The 22,304-nt window shown below is 43.9% G+C and overlaps 1 protein-coding gene across 1 annotated transcript; it reads right to left on the bottom strand.

The window, feature by feature from the left end:
* Positions 1–15,459: 15,459 nt before the first annotated feature.
* Positions 15,460–21,412, bottom strand: LOC124668663 (YTH domain-containing protein ECT4-like; the record flags this gene model as incomplete). Its single annotated transcript, XM_047205763.1, is given in 9 exon segments — positions 15,460–16,346; positions 16,810–16,965; positions 17,462–17,674; positions 17,900–18,391; positions 18,479–18,928; positions 19,619–19,686; positions 19,766–19,910; positions 20,060–20,124; positions 21,268–21,412. Coding segments are annotated over 9 exon segments (1,950 nt in total). The 3' UTR covers positions 15,460–16,019.
* Between the last annotated feature and the right edge of the window lie 892 nt (positions 21,413–22,304).

The raw sequence follows: 22,304 nt of genomic DNA, 5'->3' as shown, positions 1-22,304 counted from the left end.
ATCGGGAGCGCTAGTCGCGCACCCGATAGATATGAAAAGTTCGAGAAAGAATGACAATATAGCGACATGAGGCATTAAAGTGTTGAGCCTACAACCAAGCACTAGTCCTTAGCTGTAGCCTCGGGGACTACTCCCATCGGGAACGCTGTTCGCGTGCCCGATGAAATTATAAAAAAAAAAGAAAAGAAAGAAGAAGTGAGCATATTTCGAGTTACACAAATAACTCTGCATATACTCCCATCGGGAAGGAAAGATAAGTCATCCGTTGACTCAATAGAATGTGCTATTCCAACAGCCGAAAAAGTACTTGACAATATATTCTCAGAGCGCCAAAGTCGCGAATAATCTCTGAATGCCGCAAAACTTTGCGAAGGTAAGACATCAGATCCATTCTGAGCGGCGTGGCACCGTCTCTGACGTCGGTTTTCTACTTTTTTCCGTATCAACAGATACGAAGAAAAATCCTAACGGACGCGTTAGGTACCCGATAAAATATGACTGGGACTCGACAGAATGGTAAGACCTTAAGCGGCACCCGTCGAAGTTTACACCAAGTATCCCGAGATCATGTCCAGGGACGTGATCTTGAAGTAGGTTTTTGCGGATTGCCACTAGAGCAGTTAACTAGTACCTGATCCGTCAGATGAACTAGCCCCAACTACCATCATCCCTGTACAATATATAATTGCATATCCAAAGATATATGATAAATTCGACAGAATTATTGAATGATTAAAGTTGGAGATTTTCCCTGATTCTTCGATTCAAGCAAAATCTCGGGGGCTACTGACATAGGCATCCCCAATGGGCCTGCCGAAGATGGTACCCGGGGTTTACTGAAGGCCCATGACTCGAAGAATAAGAAGATTCGGAAGCCCAAGTTATTATTAAGGAAAGCTAGAGTTGTATTAGGAAGTGCTACTTGTAATCTTGCGGGACGGGTTGGAAACCCTCCCGGACTCCGTAAATTGTGTATTACGAATCCCTCGGCTCCGCCTCCTATATAAGGGGGAGTCGAGGGACAAAGAGAGGATCGATTCATTGTTTCACGCAACCCTAGTTTTTACATCGTCGAGTACTTTTCGGCTGAAACCTTCGAGATCTACTTGCCCTCTACTTCCAACTAAAATCCTAGTATACAATCTGTAGGCATTGATAAGTTAATCCCTTGTCACTCGCTGCGATTTCCTTTTCTTCTTATTTATTTCTTGTCTCATTTATAATAGAGGGTGAGTGACCTTCGACCACTAATCCTTGTCCGAGTATAAAAAATTTCAAGAGCTTATGAGCCTATATTCATGTCATGAAGGCCAGGCCAATCCCACAACATACCCCTAATGTGGATAGAAAGGCTACATCCAAAAAGAATATAGGCTCATAGCTTCCATCTTTGGAAACCTCCTACAAGGTTGGAAAAGGCCACAACTTGGCCAACCCGTCGGTTGAAGCCTGCACATTGTCAACACCTAGTCTTTAATAATTGTCCACGCAAAAAACTTGCACTTGGGGTTGGGGGTGAAATGTGTGTCCACAAATTGAGCATGGTAGTTCGAGCCCAATGCTTTCAAACTATGCAATAATGAGGTTGTGTGTATCGATTGATGCAGATGCTCGATCTATGTTCCTCATTTCTAAGAGTAAAAATCTAGGTCCAAACCATCGTTGAGGTTCCCTTCGTGAAGTATAATCAATAGGGTGAAAAACTCATGCAACTAATGGACGTTTATGTCTATTGAAGTGTTAATTTTATTGAATCATGCATTGTTTGGGAGGGCATATTCACATTTCAGCTCGTCGCCTTGGATAGTCAAAGTGATATCGGTCGGCTTAAGGACGTCAAGCCAATATTTGTGCCAAAAAAAATCTTCTGCCCGTCACCAATAATTGTTGTCATGGCATAGAGAAGGTCCAGTTTACGTCTGTAAACGAGTGATGGAGGTTACTTCGTTAGCGTTTAATGTTACTTGATGAAGATTCCTCTACATGTAAGTAAAGTTACTAACAAGTTACGAATTTTGAAACTTACCGATGAAGTGTTCAGATTTTTTGTTTTTATACAGGCCACAAATAATCATATTTAAGTTTTAAATTTCATCCACATATATTGCATACATTACCTAGTACAAACTTTTTCGGATTTAACTGAATTCAAAAGTACGATTGTGATATGCCGTAAAAATAACATAACTTCTCATGTGGGCCCAAGCCCTCACCGCGAAGGTAGCATTAAATGTATGCGGAATAACATCCATCACTCTTTAGCAAGTGTAAACCAGCTCGGATGCCTTGGGCTGCCTTTAGAGTTTATCATGGGGCTGCCTTTAGAGTTTAGCATGCCCGCTGCAAGGAGAGCTTAACCGGACCCAAGATCGATTTGGATCATCTATTCAAGCCATGGAAATCTCAGCATCAAAGCCATAGAGAAGTTATCAAGGTCGCAAGTTCTAAATCAGATAGGGATTAGTCCCCCCAGTTTATTTTACATTGCCTACCCAAAAGCTTGTCTATACCGGACTAAAGGAAGGTGCTCGATGCCTCTAAGATTGTATACACCAACGAAGTGAGGACATATGCTATCAACGTGCATCTCCTAGACATCGTGATGTGCTTTCCCAACCAAGAACATAGTTTGACCATCATCTTAATGATCAGGTGCTCAAAGTCGATTGCATAAAGGCGGTGCACTGACAACGAAAAACTTAGGAACTTCATTGAAAACACCGCACTGCAGGGTAACCATAGAGGACCACTGACCGCATCAATATATATATTGGCACATCAAATTGACGACACGGAGCTTCTGTGGACATTTGTAACCAAAGCGGCAACCTCACCAAACCCCTGAAAGATGACTTTTAGGTTGTCAACGTCGTATGTGCTTGGATGGGGCCATGAAGATCCCCACGCTAGCAGTGTGACAGAGGAGTGCAAGCTCTTCGCCCTCGTATGTGGCAAGATTTTCGTTTAAAGTTGCCATTGCAATAAGTTGTTGTAAGGGGGTCAATTGCTATGACCCTCCTTCATGCCCCTCACATGAAGGATCGTCGCCTCCGCGGCACACCAAGCAAATTTTCGGAGTAAGAGGTAACATGCAACGTTGCTACCCAAGTACTAGTTCTAGACAAGAAGCCTCTCCTCTGTGGAACATCAAGCTGCTATTCCCATCTAACCAAGTCAAAGGCCCTTGTGATATCGAGCTTCAAGGGTAGAGTAAGAGTGTTAGTGTGATGCACATTCTCGGAAAGTTTCTAACATAGACGAAGTTATCACGGATTCTCCGGGTAATTATGAAGGCACTTTGGCTTGTGGAAATTAGCCGACCCATAAAGAGGGCAAGCCTGCTAGACATTATTTTGGCAACAATATTGGCGATAGTAAATGTATGTGGCATAGATGTTACTAGACAATTAACATCATGTATTGTGTTGCACTCAGTTATCCCAATGTTGCTTGTGTGAGTTATCTTTTCACATAATTCCTTGATTGGACATTGTTTCAATATAATAGACAAAAATATGTTAAACCTTGTGGTTGCCCAAAATAGTAGTGTTTTTATCTGAGAGGTGGTTAGGTTAGAAATGTTGTAGGTGGGTTGAAACCTAGTACACAAAATTTAGAAGTGCACTTATCCGTAGACGGAGGGACTGCATAGATACCTCGTACAAAATATACAAACAAACTCAGAACTTCCCACGATTAATGGCGACTAGAATCTGGAAACTCAAATTGATCCTAGGTGTATATGCACCCGGTATGTTCAAAATATATTTTTAAAAATTTAAAAATTAGGAAAACAATTCGCATGTAGAGGGACATGTTCTATGTGCGCACGCTAAAATTTAACATAAAACCGACATTATTTGTGTCCTATGTAAAAAAGACAAAAATGTCTCGAGAAACGGATTATTTTAACACCAAAATTTGTCTTTTTTGGTAGAGCATAAAATATGTCAGCTTTTTTGCTGAAACAACTTTGAGAGCATGTAACATGTTAAGATACACACGAGACATTTTTTCTTGTATCTTTTAAATATTTTTAAATATGCTTAACATGCATTTCAAATAAAAGGTAGTGCATATGCACCTTGTCTACTAGAATCGCACAAGCTAGGGATTTGCTCGTGGCCATAGGAAGCACACAAGGGGGAAAGGAAAGCAGATCGAGTTGCACCATAACGAGTACGAACAAAAAGGTTTCATGAAGCTTGTCTCTGTCTCCATCCATGGAAAAAATAGCGACATGCTATAGCGTTTCTAGACAGCCCACAGTACATTATTTCGACGCTATAGCATGCTAATAGCGTATTTTTCGGCCGACGCTATTTTATTATAGCGCGCTATTTTTTTCCTTGGTCTCCATGGAAAGAAAAAACGAAAGAAACATGCATATATTCATTCAGCCCGTATTATAGGCATAGCTCGAGGCTAGGTAGCAGCGATCGAGCACCATGAAACTCCACCAAACCCACCCATGTCATCTCGGCTCGCGAGGGCTCGACACATCGCGGTCCAGATAAACAACGCCTGCACTTCCGCGCTCCTGCACTTCGCCCGCAGATACGGTCGATCATTCGATCCTGGCGAAAGCGAGCGCAGCTGACGGAATGGAAGGGCAGGAGGAATAAGCACAGCACAAGACAGCAATGATGAGTTTCATGACGGGCCAGCCAGAGGAAGAGCCGAAGGAATATTCACGATCGGCGAACCGCGAGGCGAAAACGACGAGGATCCGATGTCCTTGTGTTGCCAATATTATAGAAGAGCAAGTGATGGGCGCCAAAAAAGGACCCTTCTGTCGCCCTGCTAGCTGCTGCTGCTGGTGTATGCAGATGGCACCTAATTCAGTTGGGCAATGGTTGGTTTATGTGTGATCTGGTTCGTGTATGCAGATCGAGCTAAGCAAGAGAGCGATGGAAAGAGGAGGTCAAAGGCGAGCTCGCCGGAATCCTATGCGCCGTCGATTAAACAACCGCGGCCACTAACTACATGGGATACGAATCGTACGAAAGCTCGGCGCAAATCCTATCCTAAGTTCCTTGCCCGTGGTTGGGGATTAGCTCCATCGCACGTACGCGCTTGATGATTGCTCCCATCGGCAAATCGGTGTCACCGGCTGGGACGGACTGGTTAGTACTGGGCACATATTGTTTAGTTGTTGTCAGATCAACACTATCGACAATCGAGATGGCAGATCCAGCATTTCAGTCTATTGATTTCGTTGTTGGAAGTAGTAGGACTAGGCGGTCATTGTAATTGGTATGGATTGCAACCGAACGGTAAGAGCATCCCCACTCGTTGGCGCTCCCCACGCCCCCAAATCCGGCGAAATTTTCGTCCGGATTGGAGGAAGATTTGGCGTGGGGAGCGCCGAAGTTTCAGCCGTCCCCCCGGCAGGAAACCCCCAATCTCGACCATTTGACATATTTCAAACAAATTTAACATAAAATTTAAAAAGTTCGGCGACCAAGAGTACGAAAATTGCTGAAACAAATTCGGCGATAATCAGTACAATGTTTAACAAGTGCTGAAACAAATGAAGCACACAATTTCACAATTTTTCAAACAAATTAAGACAGACTAGTTGGCGTCGGCGTTGGCGTTGCCTCGGAGCCTCCATATGTGCTCCACCAGATCATCTTGCAGCAGCTGATGCATTGTAGAGTCTCGAATCTCCTGGCGCATAGCAATGAAGGCGGCCCATGATGGAGGCACCTGGTGATTAGGCTGTGCAAGAGGACCCTCTCTCTCATATGGTGCTTCTTGCTCAGCCAGAGGAACCGGATGATTTCGCTCATTTTCAATAATCATATTGTGTAGGCACACACAGCAGTTCATCACCTCCCACATCTGATCTTTGGACCAAGTCATAGCGGGGAACCGGACGACAACAAATCTCTGCTGGAGGACACCAAATGCACGCTCGACGTCTTTTCGGCAAGCTTCTTGTTTCTTGACAAACTCGCAAAGTTTGGAGGTGCTAGGGTTCGAGATAGTCTTCACAAATGTTGCCCACTTTGGATAGATACCGTCTGCAAGGTAGTATCCTTTGTTGTAGTGCCGACCATTGATCACATAGTCCACCGGGGGAGCATGACCCTCAACAAGCTTGGAAAAGATCGGGGCGCAGTTTAGGACGTTGATGTCATTGTTGGATCCAAGCATACCAAAGAAAGAGTGCCAAATCCAGAGACCATGGGTAGCCACTGCTTCAAGTATCACAGTGCAGCCTTTTTTGTGACCCTTGTACATTTCCTGCCACGCAAATGGACAGTTCTTCCATTGCCAATGCATGCAGTCAATGCTTCCAAACATCCCTGGAAAACCTCTAGCTTCATTTGTTGCAAGGATTCTCTGAGTGTCTTCGACAGTGGGTGATCTCAAGTAATAGTCCCCGAACACCTGCTATGACGGCCCTGCGTAACCGGTAGAAACAATCAAGGGCGGTGGACTCCGCTATCCGAAGATAGTCATCTGCAGTATCACCGGGAGCTCCATACGCCAGACATCCTCATAGCCACCGTGCACTTCTGCAGTGACGAAAATCCAACCAAACCAGTGCAATCCGCCTTGCATCCGAAGTAGGGATCAAAGTCTCGGATGGCATACACAATTTCCGAAATAGCTTTTCGCTCATCCCGAAACGACGCCGGAAAACACTCTCACCGTGCAATGGATTGTCGGCGAAGTAGTCGGCGTACAACATGCAGTAGCCCTTCATTCGTTGTCTCGGCTTGCACTTCCGGCGACCTGGTGCCGACCCACCACGTCGACCAGTTGCCAGTCCGGCGTACATGCTTACCAAGCAACCGAGGATCATCATGTGCTCGTCGTCTTGGGCGGCTGCTGCCATCTCTTCTTGCATAAGCTCGACGAACATCTGCTCCTCCTCTTCGTCCGAGTCCATGGCCGGCGAGGCAAATGGACGAACACCTGACGGGCGTGGTCGAGGCAACCCGAGCCGTGAGCGACGACGAGCAGGCCAAAGTCGGGAAACAGGCCGGCGGAAGAGCAGCCAGATAGGCCGTCGTCGAAAGACGGCGGAATATAGGCAGGTGGGGAAGGAGGGACGGCGGAATCTGGGCAACAAGCCGGCGGGGTGGTGCCGGCGGCGAGAGAGATACGAGGGGTGGAGGTGGGGTTCGTGTGTCGAGTCACCGATAGATCGGGCCCTTCCCCGCTTTTCACTCGTCCGGAGTCCCGATAGGTCCCCGGGGGGCCGGGGATGGCGTGGGCTCGCCGGATGGATGAAGGGCCAAATCCGGACGAAAACGAGGAACCGGGGTCGCGACTGGGCCGAATTTCACCGTCCGGATGGGAAAATCGTCGCTCGGGGGCCTCGTCGGGGGGGCGAGTGGAGATGCTCTAATGTAGTGGTGGATGGTTGAATTGCAGCACAAAGCATCAATATTCTGGTGGTGGTAAGCAGCGGTGCTACCCAAGTACTAGATCTGGACGAGAAGCCTCTCCTCTGCAGGAAATCAAGCGGCCATTCCCATCTGGCCAAGTCAAAGGCCTTTGTGATGCCGCTTCAAGGGTAGAGTAAGAGTGTTAGTGTGATGCACTCATGCACATTCTCACAAAGTTTCTAACATATATCATGGATGCTCCTAGTATTTATGAAAGCACTTTGGCTTGTGGAAATGAGCTGACCCATAAAGAGGGCAAGCCCGCGAGACATTATTTTGGCAACTATTTTGGCAACAATGTTAGCAATGGCATGGATGAGGCTGATTGGCTATGGCATGGATGTGGCATAGATCATCTATGATAGGTGTTGCTAAACGATTAACATCATGTACTGTGTTGCACTCTGTTATCCCAATGATGGTTGTCTGAGTTATTTTCACATAATTCATTGATTGGACATTTTTCGATATAATACACACAAAAGGAGGCCATGCGTCGCAAGGCGGAGTCAAATCTTGACTTTTCAGGTACTATTAATAGTTCAAAGTCTTTTTTAACTTTCCCAACACCTCTTATGTCTTCTAAGTTGCATAATGTGGGTATTTCGTTGGGTTCTTCTATTAGTTCTATTTCTGTTTCGGCTAATGCTCTGAGACGTATGGAGTTTGATAGACTCAAATTTACTCCTACGCTTTCGAGTAAGTCGGATACCTCTTTTTCTGACGAGGATGAGGAGGAAGCGTACACCGTCTCAGACGGCCAGCTTCTTTCACATCTAGTTGGAGAGGCTTCGGAGGTCGGTCTAGATGATACCGCTCTGGGCTCTTGTATTGAATTACAAGCGGCTGAGCGTAAATCAAGACTGTCCTCCATTAAACGTAATGCATGGCCTAATAAGAAGGCTAAGGTGACTAAATCTCAAATTGTTTCCAAATGAATGGCATGTTTGAGAATAGCAGAGGTCTGAAAGACTTGGCTAAACACTTACACATTGCTGAAAGCATTAGGGAACATGTTTTAGATTTTGTTGCTATCTCCGAGACGGGCAAACGGAACTATTCAACAAGTCTTCTAAATCGCCTGTCAGGCGGGGAAGACTTTGCTTGGGTATCCCGCCCGCCTCGGGGACGTTCTGGTGGCTTATTAGTTGGCATCCGAACTACGACCATGGAAATTTTGGATAATTCCGGAGGTGACTTTCATATTAATCTTCACATCCGGAATAAGTCCGATAATTTCATATGGAGTTTGGTGTCTGTCTATGGAGCTGCCCAGGATGTTCATAAGCCTGCTTTTCTCCGAGAATTGGTTAATCTAGCGAAGGACAATCCGCACCCTATCATCATAGGCGGGGATTTTAATTTGCTTAGATACCCTCATGAGAAGAGCAGGGGCAGATTTGACACCCACTGGCCTTTCTTATTCAACGCTGTCATTGACGGCTTGGATTTGAGAGAGGTTTCAATGGGCGGGAGACAATTCACTTGGGCGAATAGTCTCCCCGAGCCTACTTACGAGAAGTTGGATCGCGTATTGATGGACTCGGACTGGGAATTTAAATTCCCTCTAGTATCAGTACGGGTTCTTCCTCGGATTGAAGCTTTGTCAGATCACGCCCCAATTCTGTTATCTACTGGAGCACCATTGCCGCCACGTAGACGTCCGTTCAAATTTGAACTTGGATGACTTAATCGGGATGGCTTTTCGGATATGGTTAAATTTATTTGGGACAAACCCGTCGCTGGGAACACCCCCATCCAAAGGTGGAATAATAAATTACGCTCCATGCGTAGATACCTTGGAGGGTGGGCTAGGCAAATGTCGGGGCAGCTCAAAAAAGAGAAACTCACTCTATCATCAGATATTGATGCATTAGAGGCTCTTGCTGAGGTACGTCCACTGACAACGCATGAGATTGAACTGAAAAGTCAATACAATGCTAAGTTGGTTGGCTTACTTCGCGAGGAGGAACTCAAATGGTACCAGAGATCTAAATCCCAGTTCTTGTTAGAAGGAGATTCTAATACGAGATACATTCATAGTGTTGCCAATGGCCGACACAGAAAGAAACTCATTCACTCTCTCGTTCAAGATGAGGGACTGATCGAAGGTCGGGAGCAATTAAAGTCCTATATTACTTCTTACTATAAAGGCCTTTTTGGTGCCCCGGAGGAATCAGATGTATCCATGGATGAATCCAGGATTGATGATATCCCCAAGTGTCTCCTGAAGAAAACGCCATTCTTACATCCCCTTACTCTGAGGTGGAGATAAGAAAAGCGGTCTTTCAAATGGAACACAACAAGGCGCCAGGGCCGGATGGTTTCCCGGCTGAGTTCTACCAGTCTTTTTGGGACATTATCAAACTTGATCTATTGGATCTGTTTGCCGAATTACACAAGGGCCAACTGGATCTGTTCCGTATCAATTTTGGTGAAATTATTCTTTTACCAAAGGTTACTGACGCGGAACGGATCCAACAATACAGACCAATATGCCTTCTAAATGTTTGCTTCAAAATTTTCACAAAAGTTGCTACCATTCGACTTAATTCAGTGGCAGATAAAGTGGTGTGTTCTTCTCAGACTGCTTTTATGCAAGGTAGAAACATCCTAGATGGGGTGGTCACCTTACATGAGACAATTCATGAGATGCACCGTAAAAAGTTGAATGGGGTAATACTCAAGATTGACTTTGAAAAAGCCTATGATAAAGTCAAGTGGTCCTTTCTTCAACAAACCCTTAGGATGAAAGGTTTTTCCAAGGAATGGCGTGCTCTTATTAATAACTTTGTTTTTTGTGGTAGTGTTGCCATTAAGGTCAAATGATGACATTGGTAAATACTTCCAGACCAGAAAGGGTTGAGGCAAGGTGATCCCCTATCTCCAATGTTATTTAACATTGTGGCGGATATGCTTGCAATTATAATAGAGCGCGCTAAGGTCGATGGTCAAATTGAAGGTGTAGTCCCTCACTTAGTTGATGGCGGCTTATCCATTCTTCAGTACGCTGATGACACAATTCTATTCATGGATCATGACTTGGAAAAGGCACGAAACCTGAAATTAATTCTTTCAGCATTCGAGCAGTTGTCCGGTCTTAAGATTAATTTCCATAAGAGCGAATTGTTTTGTTTCGATGAAGCCAACTCATATGCTGAATTATTTGGCTGTGGGATTGGTTGTTTTCCAATTAGCTATTTGGGTATTCCGATACACTATCGGAGACTCACTTTGGCTGAATGGAAAATTGTTGAAGAAAGACTTCAAAAACGTCTTACTAGTTGGAAAGGAAAATTATTATCCCTTGGTGGAAGATTAGTTCTCATAAATTCGGTACTCACAAATATGGTACTGTATATGATTTCTTTCTTCCAGTTACCGAAAGGAGTCTTGCATAGATTGGACTATTTCCGATCAAGATTCTTTTGGCAAGGGGATAGTGAGAAGAAAAAATACCGGTTAACTAAATGGAGTGTTGTATGCCGTCCGAAAGATCAAGGTGGACTTGGCGTTCATGATCTTGAAGTTAAGAACATGGCTTTGCTTGGTAAATGGCTAGCCAGGTTGTTAACGGAGGATGGGGTATGGCAACAACTTTTGCGGAAAAAGTATGTTGGCTCAAAGGCGATCTCTCAGGTTATTTGGAAACCGGGAGATTCACATTTTTGGGCTGGCATTATGGCAACTAAGAAGCACTTTTTCCCATTTGGTTCTTTCTCCATTAAGAATGGAGCGGAGATATGGTTCTGGGAGGATCGCTGGTTGGGAACAACCACTCTTCGTGAACAGTATCCGGCCTTGTACAATATTGTTCGTCATAAAGGGGATACTTTGCAGAAGGTGATGGAATCCTCTCCCCCCTCTATGACGTTCAGGCGTGATCTTGTCGGTCCTCGGCTAGCTTCTTGGAATGAACTGCTTCAGCGGCTAGGTTCAATCCAGCTGGTTCAGGGGACGGATGAATTCCGTTGGAGCCTTACCAAAAATGGCAGATTTTCGGTTAGCTCTATGTACAAAGCATTATGCCTATCTGCACAACCGGTTTTAAATAATAAATCCATCTGGAAGATGAAGATACCTCTCAAAACAAAGGTCTTTGCATGGTATCTTCGTCGAGGTGTGATTCTTACTAAAGATAACCTTGTAAAGCGCAACTGGCAAGGATGTACGAAATGTGTGTTCTGTCACGAGGAAGAGACAATAAAACACCTTTTCTTCAACTCGTCGAGTTGCTAGATCTATATGGTCAATCATTCAGATAGGTTCTACCTTATGCCCTCCCCGTAGCATTGCTAATATTTTTGGCAATTGGCTAAATGGGGTGGATTCTAGGTACAAAACGATTATCAGAGTGGGAGCGATTGCGGTTGCATGGTCGTTGTGGCTATGTAGGAACGACAAGGTTTTTAATGACAAAAATTCTTCTCTTATGCGGTGTCATCTACCGGTGTACGCCTTTGCTCCGTTCATGGTCGCCACTTCAGCGTTTGGAGGATCGCGACCTCTTTATGGAGGTGTCTACACGATTGGAGAACACGGCCACGGAGTTTATTTCCCAACATGGGTGGCTGCATAGTCGGAGGATTGAAGCCAATGGAGCGTCATAGTAGTTGGCTTTTATCCTTTTTTATTGCATATCGATGGATCCTAGACTTCTGAACGGCTGTGTGCATCCTGGTTATGCAGAGGCTGGGTGTAATGCTTAAAACTTTTTTGAGTAATAAAGCGCCCCTTATCGAAAAAAAAGGATGTTAAACCTTGTGGTGGCACAAAATAGTAGTGTTTTTTTAAAAAAAAATCGGTTTACTCTGAGAGGTGGTTAGGTTACAAACGTTGTACTTTGTAGATGGGTTGAAACCTAATAAAATAGTACTCCCTCACATCCATATTAGTTGTCGCTAATATGGATGTATCTAGAAGAAAAAAATGTGTCTACATATCCATATTAACGACAAATAATATGGATCGGAGGTAGTAAGTGTTTTTATCAGCCATCACATTGTCTTCAGGGAGGTGTGTACATGTTAGATGACTAACAGTAAGGAGGATAAGTGGTAGCGCAGAGAAGCCTTTGTTGGAAACAAATAAAAAGAAAGAAGAGGTAAATTTACCTATATGTCTATTCAAGATGAGCATATTGGTCACTGGAATCCTAAAATGTTATAAACCGGTCACGAACCGGTCGATGGCTCTTTTTCTAGCCACGTGGCTTGCTGACTCGGCCTAGGGATAACTAGTGAAATGTTTTCTACTTCAAATACTAACATGGTTTACATTGTACTTATCCGGTCCATACTAGGGGTAAAGACTAGATGAGTAGAAGACTAACCAAGATAGGGGCTTTTCTACAAAAAAATATTCTTGATGCTCGCCTTCTTTCGATAAAGATCCCAGCGGCTACCTAGATTGAGTCACATAAATACGGGGTAGGACTTAGTGACCGGTTTATAACATTTTGAGACCTCATCGACCAATAACAACGGTGCACCAGCGGCGGATCCAGGATTTTGGTATAACCATGGCTAATTTCAGTGTCCAAAACGATGATTTTTTAACCATTTTGTACCCTCCCAATGACGTAATGTATTAGTTAAACACGCTACAAATTGGACATATGGCATTTTGGAATGAAACATAAGCGTAATGTTTAACCAACAACCAATACGAAAAGTAGAAAAAACATAGGGTGGCATAATTGTGTAATCAGGACACAATTTGAGTACCTAAATTATTGTGTAATCGGGACACTTTTTTACACATCTTTCTACCAAATTATTCTGTAATCGGGACACATTTTGAAGTACTTCAAGAACTAAGATTTGCTCCAATTGTAGTGTATCATTCCTCATCAATCATAGGAGAATATAAGTCACTGATCTCTTAGTCCCCCTTCATCTTTTGTGTAATCAGTTTGTATAAAATCTGTTAATTCACAATTCTCTAAACCTAATTCTAGATGTTCTATGAGTGAATTTGACGCTTCCGTTTTTCTAGAATTGGGACTTGGTATTAGAATCTATCGAACTGAGAGATTACCTACAAACAGAGAGGGGGAAAGCACAATGCAGGCTAGCTCAGGCGATGTGTGGGCAGTGGAACACCCCAGGTCGGCAACATCAGGGCTTCGGTGGGTTTTGCCCATGAATGTTCCTCCTTTGCGTGCCCAAGACGAGCGTGTCTCGTCAGCCATGGCGGCGGTGGTGGAACCAAGCGAGGCAGCACTGGCCGCCCAGCGAGATTTGGTCGACGCCTCGAGGCGGCAATCAGAACTTCAGAAGCGAAAAAGTTTTACAGTCCCGTGGATTCGAAAAATCACGTGAGTTAGTGGATAGCTGCCTGGCTGGGCTTTATAAGCTAGCTCTGTTATTCTGGTCCAACGAGTCGGGTTGGGCTGCTTGCGGTTCAGGATTTTCCAAGAAATGAGTAAGGGACTAAGGGGTGTGCATGTACTACGGGCCCAATACTTGGGCCGTAGCCCGGGCTGCCCGGGGCCCAGGTCCGCCGGATGGCGGTTCTTTTTCGCGAAATAACGAATGGTAGCCCAAAGCAGCTCACGCTCGCAGTTAGCCATAAAAACCACGGTTGTTTTCTCACTTGCTTTCCTCTCACTTCGTTTCGCTTTTGCACATAAATCTCACCCTCAAAAATTGCACTGTTCAAAATCGGCCGAGATACCGATTTATCGGCCGATTTATCGTGAATCGGGTGGTAACCGATAAGATAGATTTTAGCATATCGGTTGATTTATTATCGGCACCGATATTTTGGCCGATTTTCAGTATGGCAGCCGATTATTCTCCCGATTTTCAGTCCAAGGAAGAAATTTTGGTTATTTTTCAATAAACTTTTACTAAAATTCGGTCTGCCGAGCGATATTTTCGTCCTATAGTCTTGCAGAATTGTGCATTAGCTTAAAATTTCCATTTTTATTGATTCAAATTTGGTGAAATGCTCAAATATTATTTTTGTGCAACTTATTATAGAAAATTTAGTGCCAAAAATTAGGATTTATCAAAAAATAAGTCGATAAATTGCCGACCGATAAAATCGATTAATCTGATAAGCGATTAATCTCCATTTTGAGGCCGATCGAGAAGTTAACGATTAACGATTTCTTGAACGTTGCAAAATTGTGAGGTTGATTCCCTAAATATACTTTCGTCCTGCTATATTAATATAGAAACCACACGATACAACAAGCACGCTAGAGCCGCAACACAACCAAGCCTAAAAGAAAAGATAAAGAAAGAAAAGAGAAACAAAATGCCGACACCGTCAGATCGACGAAAAACGAAGACGAGTCGCCACCTCTGCGCCCTCCGGACAAGTCCCACTACCCTCCTAGCACTATGGATCGTTCCACATACCAAGCAACACCTCCAACAAGGAAAGCGACGATGACCCCGCTGCTACCCGGCGCATCGGTGCCGAACGAGCCGGCAAAGGTTTCTCCTGACCCCAACTAACACCACCCTGGACGATCCAAAGTGCCCACCCAATCTGTCGCCCACCAGCATGCGCCACCACGGTCTTGACTCCATCCTTGCCGTCAAATTGTGAGGTTGATTCCCATGCCCACCACACAAAGCAAATCACTGCAAGTCCAAGGAAATCCATGCTTGCAACTTTTGGAATGTCAAAACTGAGAAACCAACCATAAAAACCACGGTTGTTTTCTCCCTTGCACAAAAGCAGACAAGAGAACCGATTCTGTAAAGCGCCTATCCCCATTTGCTCGCTCGGCTCATCGACAAAAGTAGGATGTAGGATAGTACACATTTCGAAAGACAGTACCAACAACAATAAAGTTGATTTGTACACACACGCCATGTGCAGGCTTGAGCAGAGAACACGCAGACATGGTGTCTCCCTTCCACACAAGACCTGGATGTGATTTCCCAATCGATCAAAATCGTTCAGGAAAGAGCTGCACCGCTTTGCAATGCAATAGAGGCCACAAATGTCTGGATCAAACGCCCATTTCGGACCAGAAAGAAGCAAGCGAAAACAAAAGGCTGCAAGGCATACACGCTCTCTATGAAGCATAAGGTGAACAGCTCTTCGGTCACTTTCTCCTTTTCTTTTTCTCATTAATGGAAGAAATTCTGATACAAATTGAAGTCAATCTACACACTACTAAAATCAATGAAAATGGCAACACTTTTTTTTTTCCTTTTTGCCTCATTGCTAGTACCTAACACAAGTCCCTAAACCCGCACGCAAGTGATTTGCTTCCCAATAACTTAGTGGTAGAGTTAGATATTAGACACGGAAAAAGAACACAAGATAAGAAAAAAAATACTGACAACAAAGAGGATTGAAATACTCCCTCCTAGCAGAAAATTAGAAATTGGAGGGTGCTGCCTCGGTGACAGAGGTAGTAAGTATGGGAACATCTCTAGAAAGATATGCCTCAGACCATTTTCCCAGTCATCGAATATTTCTCATGGGAAGACAGCTCCGAGGATTTGCTTTTTCATTTTCCACTTGCTTGAGAAAATGGAATAGCTTCCAGGATGATTGACTGATATCAGTGTTCCGCACAGCCAAGTTTATTGTTTCTCCGATCTGATAGTACCACCTGTTCAGGTACGCCCTTACTCCATGTCATCAGCCTGCCCTAGCAACACTGTTGGTCTGCTCTGCGCTTCTCCTGTCTGTACCAAGTCCAAGTTCTGTCACAACCTTGTCGCTCTGCTCCTCACTTCTCTCGGGTGTATCAATATCTGCCGCGACCTTATTGGCCTCCTCCTCACTTCTCTTGGTTGTATCAATAGCTGCTGCGACGTCATCGCTCTGCTCCCTACTTCTCTCGGCTGCATCAAGATCTGTTGTAACATTGTTGCTCTGCTCCTCGTTTTTCTTGGCTTTATCAAGCTCTCCAGTACTTAAAATTTGAACTTGCTTCTTAAACTCTTCAGGTTTTTCATCTTTTGGCTGCCAAAAATAATTTAGATCATGAGGTACAGATAACCAGCATTTGTCAATGTTTTATGCAAATGTCACAAAATTTGGAACTAAAACCTTATGTCGCTAAACACCAACCCTTGTAAATTCTGGCCCTCTATCACCAACATGACCAAGAAGCATATTATTGTCAATTTATGATCATTTAACAGGTAAGTCTAGTTACTTTAAGCTCCAGAAACACAACGAACTAAAATTCCTGCGCTGACTAGGATTTCAACGATACCACAAGCTAAAGTACAAAGTTATGAAGTGGCATTTCCTCATATGCAGGTAATAAACTTTAGCAACTCGTTGAGCTGTGTTGTAGTGTTTGTCTTAATGCCAGGGTCCTTTTTCGCACAAAAAAAAAATGCAACTCCTGTCTTTGTTGACAACACGGGTGCTGCCCTTGATAAAATAAATGTAGAGAAACAAGGTGTTCACTATATACCATGAAGTGACCCAATGATGTAGTAAGCGGCTTGCCTCTTCTGTCCTGCATTACTTTCTGCCTATTCTCGTAAAAATCAAAGTCATCCAATATTGACGTTTTACATGAGAAGTTCTTGAAAATTTTCAGCATCTCTGCACCTTGTAGAAACTTGACCTGGAATTCTCAGACTTCAGTTAAAATTCAAAACTAAAAAAAAAATCTATAATTAACTGTGAGAAAAGCATCGTAGGTAATAAAATATTCAGTCTAAAATAAAACATTAACTGATCATCACAAGAATGCAAACCAGATATCAGCCTGGACAGTAACTTGAATGCTGCACTGACCATAAAGTTATTAACATTCTATTGCATGCCTAAGATCATGAAGAATCAAGTGAAGGCAATGACTAAGTAGCTAAAAAGGTTTAACATTCGTATGTCAGTAAAAGATTCAAAACAAAACAAAAACGTCATTTGTTGCACAGTGCATAGATAGGATTATTTGTTTCTCCAGAGAAGAACAAGGAGGGAAGACAACATGAAACTTCTATACCAGGATAGATTTGCATGCTTAAGATTCAAGAGATGACAATTGACCAACAGAGCTCGAAATGCTAGCTGCAAAAATACCAGGATACTCTAGTTATATGCTTGAGCGGAAGCAATACCTCTTGTGTGTCCCTGCTATTTGTAACAGGTTTGTTCTCATTATTCTCCAATATTATGTGTCGAAACTGTGGATTAGGCACATCCTTGATAATGTGCCATTTTACTGGGAAGAATCCGTTCCACTTGTCCTGTTGCCAGAAGTTCATATTCTTGTTGAAATCAAGTGGGCCAACCATCTCAGCCACGCCACAGAACTGACCACTAGCATTAACCTGATCACCATAGTATAATAATTAGTAGAGTACACAAACACAAATTAACATAAACAAACAAACATACTTTCCCTAAGAGATACAAAACTCATTACTTGCAACAACAAAGCAGGGCATTGAGTACTCAACAACAGTCAGATACAAAAACAAATTGAGTATCACACTACTGACATTTAAGATGATACTCACGAGAAAATGCTTGATGAACAGGTAGTGTTAACTTACAGAAAAGAAGAGGAAAACAGGGCATTTGGTTCCTTTTCCTGACATTCTTTCTTGTGCAACTTTATAGGCACTGTCAAGTCTTTTATTTCCATTCGGAGTACTTGCCCAAACATTGTACTTGATACTCTTGTGAATATCATCTTCGCTATAAGATTTAATCACGAAGAACAGAGCTTGCTCATACTTCGTAACAAAATCTGGAAGATTATATGAATCTCTGCTTACTTTAACAAGTGAAGTTGTATCATCGTTAGCCCCCTGTACACCCGACAATCCAGAAAAATCAGCTCCTGGGCTCACACTGTTTTTCAAGTCATCATTGCAGTTATTCGATATATCACAGTCACCAAATCCATTTAGCTTGCTTCTTTCCTTAAGCTTCTCGCTACCATTAATGCCTTTACTTTGATAAAGGCTGCCTTTTCCTTGGTTAGCATGCACCACAAACTTGCTAGGTGGAAGATGCCCTTTTGCCATGGAAGCACCAGATGCCTAGCATAACAACAGGCATATAAACATAAGTTTCCTACTTTATGCTCAAGAGCAGTGTGTTCAGTTCCACAGAAATTTTTTAAGTACCTTATTTGCAAACTTTGATGATGGATGATTATTGGCAGAGGTTGGCACTGTGTCTACAGTTGATGACGATCCTTTAATGGTACCCGAGGCATACTTTGTGCTGCGTGAAGCTTTTGAAGATGGAGCAGCGTGTTTATTAGAAGTGTAGTTTGATCTTGCGGGGTAATTTGTTTGATGCAAACCAGCTGGATGTCCCTGAATCCCATCCAGAAGAACGTAAGAAGGGTCCCAGGTGTACGCAGGGACTAGTTCAGGTCCATAAGCAATTGGTTGAGTAAACATGCCAGGTGTAGAAGAATTCTGCATGGGAATTGCAGTGGAGTAATATGTCTCATTGCTAACATATTGACCATCCACACCAGTTCCAGGAACAACCGGACTATAAGCAGCATATCCATTTTCATAACCGGGCACATAACACAAATAAGACCCATTTTCAGCTTGGACCATCTGAAAAATATAACAAAACAGGTATAAGTTCGGTGCTCTACTGACATGTCAGCTTCCCCAGCTGCAACTTCAAGAAGCAGTTCACCCTATAACTGATGAGACCAAGGAATCACTAAAAAGGATATAAACAGGACAGGGCAATGCAAATGTCAACTGTTAGATTGAGTAGTCCGAAGTCTGGACAACCCGTTAGGAATTGGCTCTTTGTCATTGAAGTTTCACCCAAAATAAATAATCTATGGTTCTTGAACAAAAATTCTTGAATAGCAGGATGTATTAGAAGGTCTCCCTTGAATTAGCCATCCATTTATTGGCAGCCACCTAACTATATTTATATTAGTCATTAGAATAAAGTAATCATGTGTTCATGACAGCATATGCTGTGGTGACAACTAAAGCGAAAATAAACAAATATTTTTAAAAAAAGTTTTGCAGAGAGATTTTTTGACACGACGATACCAATAGAAGAATAAAGAGTGATATTAAAAACCAACGCTCGACACTTTCCAAAACATAGCAAAGGAAAGGCAAAGAAAAGATGATAGGAAATAAGTGCAAAGCTAGCTGGTACCACCATACCACCACAGAGATGCGCTAAGTGCAGCATTGTTTGATTTTAGACAGGACCACCTGTGACTGCTGTACGAAAGGCATATGCCATGCTTGATAAAGTACTATTTGATAACTTACTGTCGGGTGCATCTCTAGTCCATTCGATCCAGTATAGTAGCCATTCTCATCCCATCCTCCAAATGAGCCTAGGATAAACGATCAAGCCATCAAAACGGATGAACAGTATGCTCTGTTTTCATCAGGTCATAGTACTGAAGTACCCACCTGGATAATAATATCCGTAGTAATACATCCCTTGGTCCCCCATATAAGTTCCTTGGTTCATTTCAGTTTCCTTGACAGTGCTAGCTGCATCTAACGAGGAAATGCACGATATTGCATCCGAAGAAGTTGCGTCTTTTGCACCAGGCTGCAAAGTTTGGGCACGAAACGAATCAGCAAGGACGCGATGGATACGGGCCAACTAACCACACAAGGAACAAAGGAAATAAAGGTTTTCCTTTGTAGGCTAAGATAAGAAAGCGGTATACAATATGTAGAGAGGAATGAGAATCTTACCAAGTTGCCGTTGCTTGCCTTCGTGCTAGCATCAATCTTCAAGTTCTCTACGGCCCCTTCTATAGCTGTAGGATACAAAAGTCAAGGTTTGCAAACGGAATATATGTATGCTTGTAAAGGTCATTGTCCGTGAGTGGCAATAAAATAAGCCAGCGAGGCCAGTTTGATCAATAAAACATTTCCCTAGCCCAATAATGTGCAATAATTGTATTCCATGAGCTCATCAAATTAGCAGATCTGCAGCGATCATCTGATTAAAGACCATTACTTGAACAGCTTGCTGGTTCATTAATTCGCAAAAAAAAAAATGTAGTACAGGACCTAATCAACCGAATCCTTGGAGTACACACACACCGTATTATTGGTGTAGGTGTCAAATAAATGGGTGTTGGCTCAGCTCTCCACATCTCCCACAATCTGACATATGAGACATACCAAATAATTCTAAATTTGAGTATAAAATTGCATATACCCGCACGGTATGGTAGGATGGTAAAACTCAGTTATACTATGTCGGTAGCAGATTGAGCTGGATCAAACTCTTGATGAAATGGTAGGCGCTCAACGACAATGGAGCAACATAGTCCACATATTACTTGTAAACCGTGATCTGACGGAGCACGCACCACCGATAAAAAAAAAAGACCCTTTCTTTTCCCTTAGATTAGGAAAGCCAGATCAAAACCAAAGCTTTTTCAATAAAAAAAGAAGCAGAAGAAAGTGCTTTGGAAATGGACAGGGTTGTGAAAAATACAAATCGGGCTGAGTACTAGTACTAGTATTAATAATTACTAAACTTTTTCGATCCTTTTCAATCCCACGCCATTGAATGAAACAGAAAGGGAAAGTACTATAGTACTAATTACTACACTAGAAAATTCCAAAAAAGAAAACTCAGAAACAGAAAAGAACCCCACAATTCTGATCAAATACAGTAGTGTCTCTGTTTTTAGAAGAATACAGTAGCAGTATCTCTGACGGATCAGAGAAAAGAGAAGCAATGGAGTTAGATACAGCAACACACGGAACCTCCAAGCCCACCAGCACTCGGGACATCTACAAAATTTCACTGATCCGACGACAAAACAGGCAGCGAACTAGCGAAATCCATCCATCAGAACTGGATCCACCTCCCGATGGATGGATGTAGAAGGAAGGAGCAAAAGCAAGAACCAAGACTAAAGTTTGGAGGCGATCGAGAAGGATACGCTTGTGTCCGAGCTGCGCGGCCTTGGGCTCCATGAGGCCGCACCAGAGGTCGCCGCAGAAGAAGCCGGGGCTGCTCGTGGCCTCCAGCTCGCCCGGAGGGGAACCCTAGCCTGCTCCGGCGGCCGGTGCCGGAGGAGAAAAGGAGGCGGGGCGCGGCCACGTGTGGGACGATCGGACGGCTGGGAGGGAAGGAGGGCGCGTGGTGGGGGCGGAGCAGCGACGCGGCCGAAGCGGGTTCCTGAAATCTAGTGGGGGGCAAAGCAAGCAAGGCAGCCGCTCTGCCGCCGAATATTTGTAGCCTTTCACTACAAACTTTACTAGTACTACGTACCTTTTTCTTCCCTGAACTCTGATGCGGCAGGAGGAGTTGATTACATAGCATTTCAGTTTAGTAAAATTTCTTGAGCGTCTCGGGAAACCAGAGAATTGTGCATGTATTTAAGGGTACGTAGTTTCTCTTAGATATATATATATCTGTCTATTGTAGTTTCCCCATATGTTAGGGGGCTTTCTGCATATGTGCACATGTACATGTACTATATATTGTGGCCTTTGGCCCCCTGGTAATACAACAAGCATATTGCCCTAACATGGTATCAGAGCAAATATTGATCCTCTAGTTTCCCCGGCCGACGCGTTGCTTGTTCAATCTCCCGTTCGTCGGCCGATTCCTCTGCTCCAGTCTCTCCCGGCCGATTCCGCCCGGCCGCCCGATTCCTCCCCGCGCGTGGCGCCCTGCCTGCTCCCGCGCCGCCAGCTTCGAACTTCCGCCCGGCCGCCCGATTTGATCTCCTTCGACACTGGGCTACGCGCCAGCTCCAGCAGTCTCCGCGCCGCGCCCTGATTCGTGGTTCCGCGCCGCGCCGCCCCGATTCGCCGCCCCTATTCGATCTCCTGCTCTCCGCTGCTCTCTGCGTGGATTGGATCCTGCTCTCCGCGTGGATTGGATCTGCTGATCTCCGCGTGGATTTGATCTGCCCGATTGCTCCCTGATACTCGCTCCCTGCTTTCCTTGAGCCGCGCCGCTTCCCCTGCT

Source organism: Lolium rigidum, chromosome 6, assembly GCF_022539505.1.
Source record: "Lolium rigidum isolate FL_2022 chromosome 6, APGP_CSIRO_Lrig_0.1, whole genome shotgun sequence".
In the NCBI taxonomy this organism is placed as follows: Eukaryota; Viridiplantae; Streptophyta; class Magnoliopsida; order Poales; family Poaceae; genus Lolium; species Lolium rigidum.
This window is presented reverse-complemented; position numbering and strand designations above follow the sequence as displayed.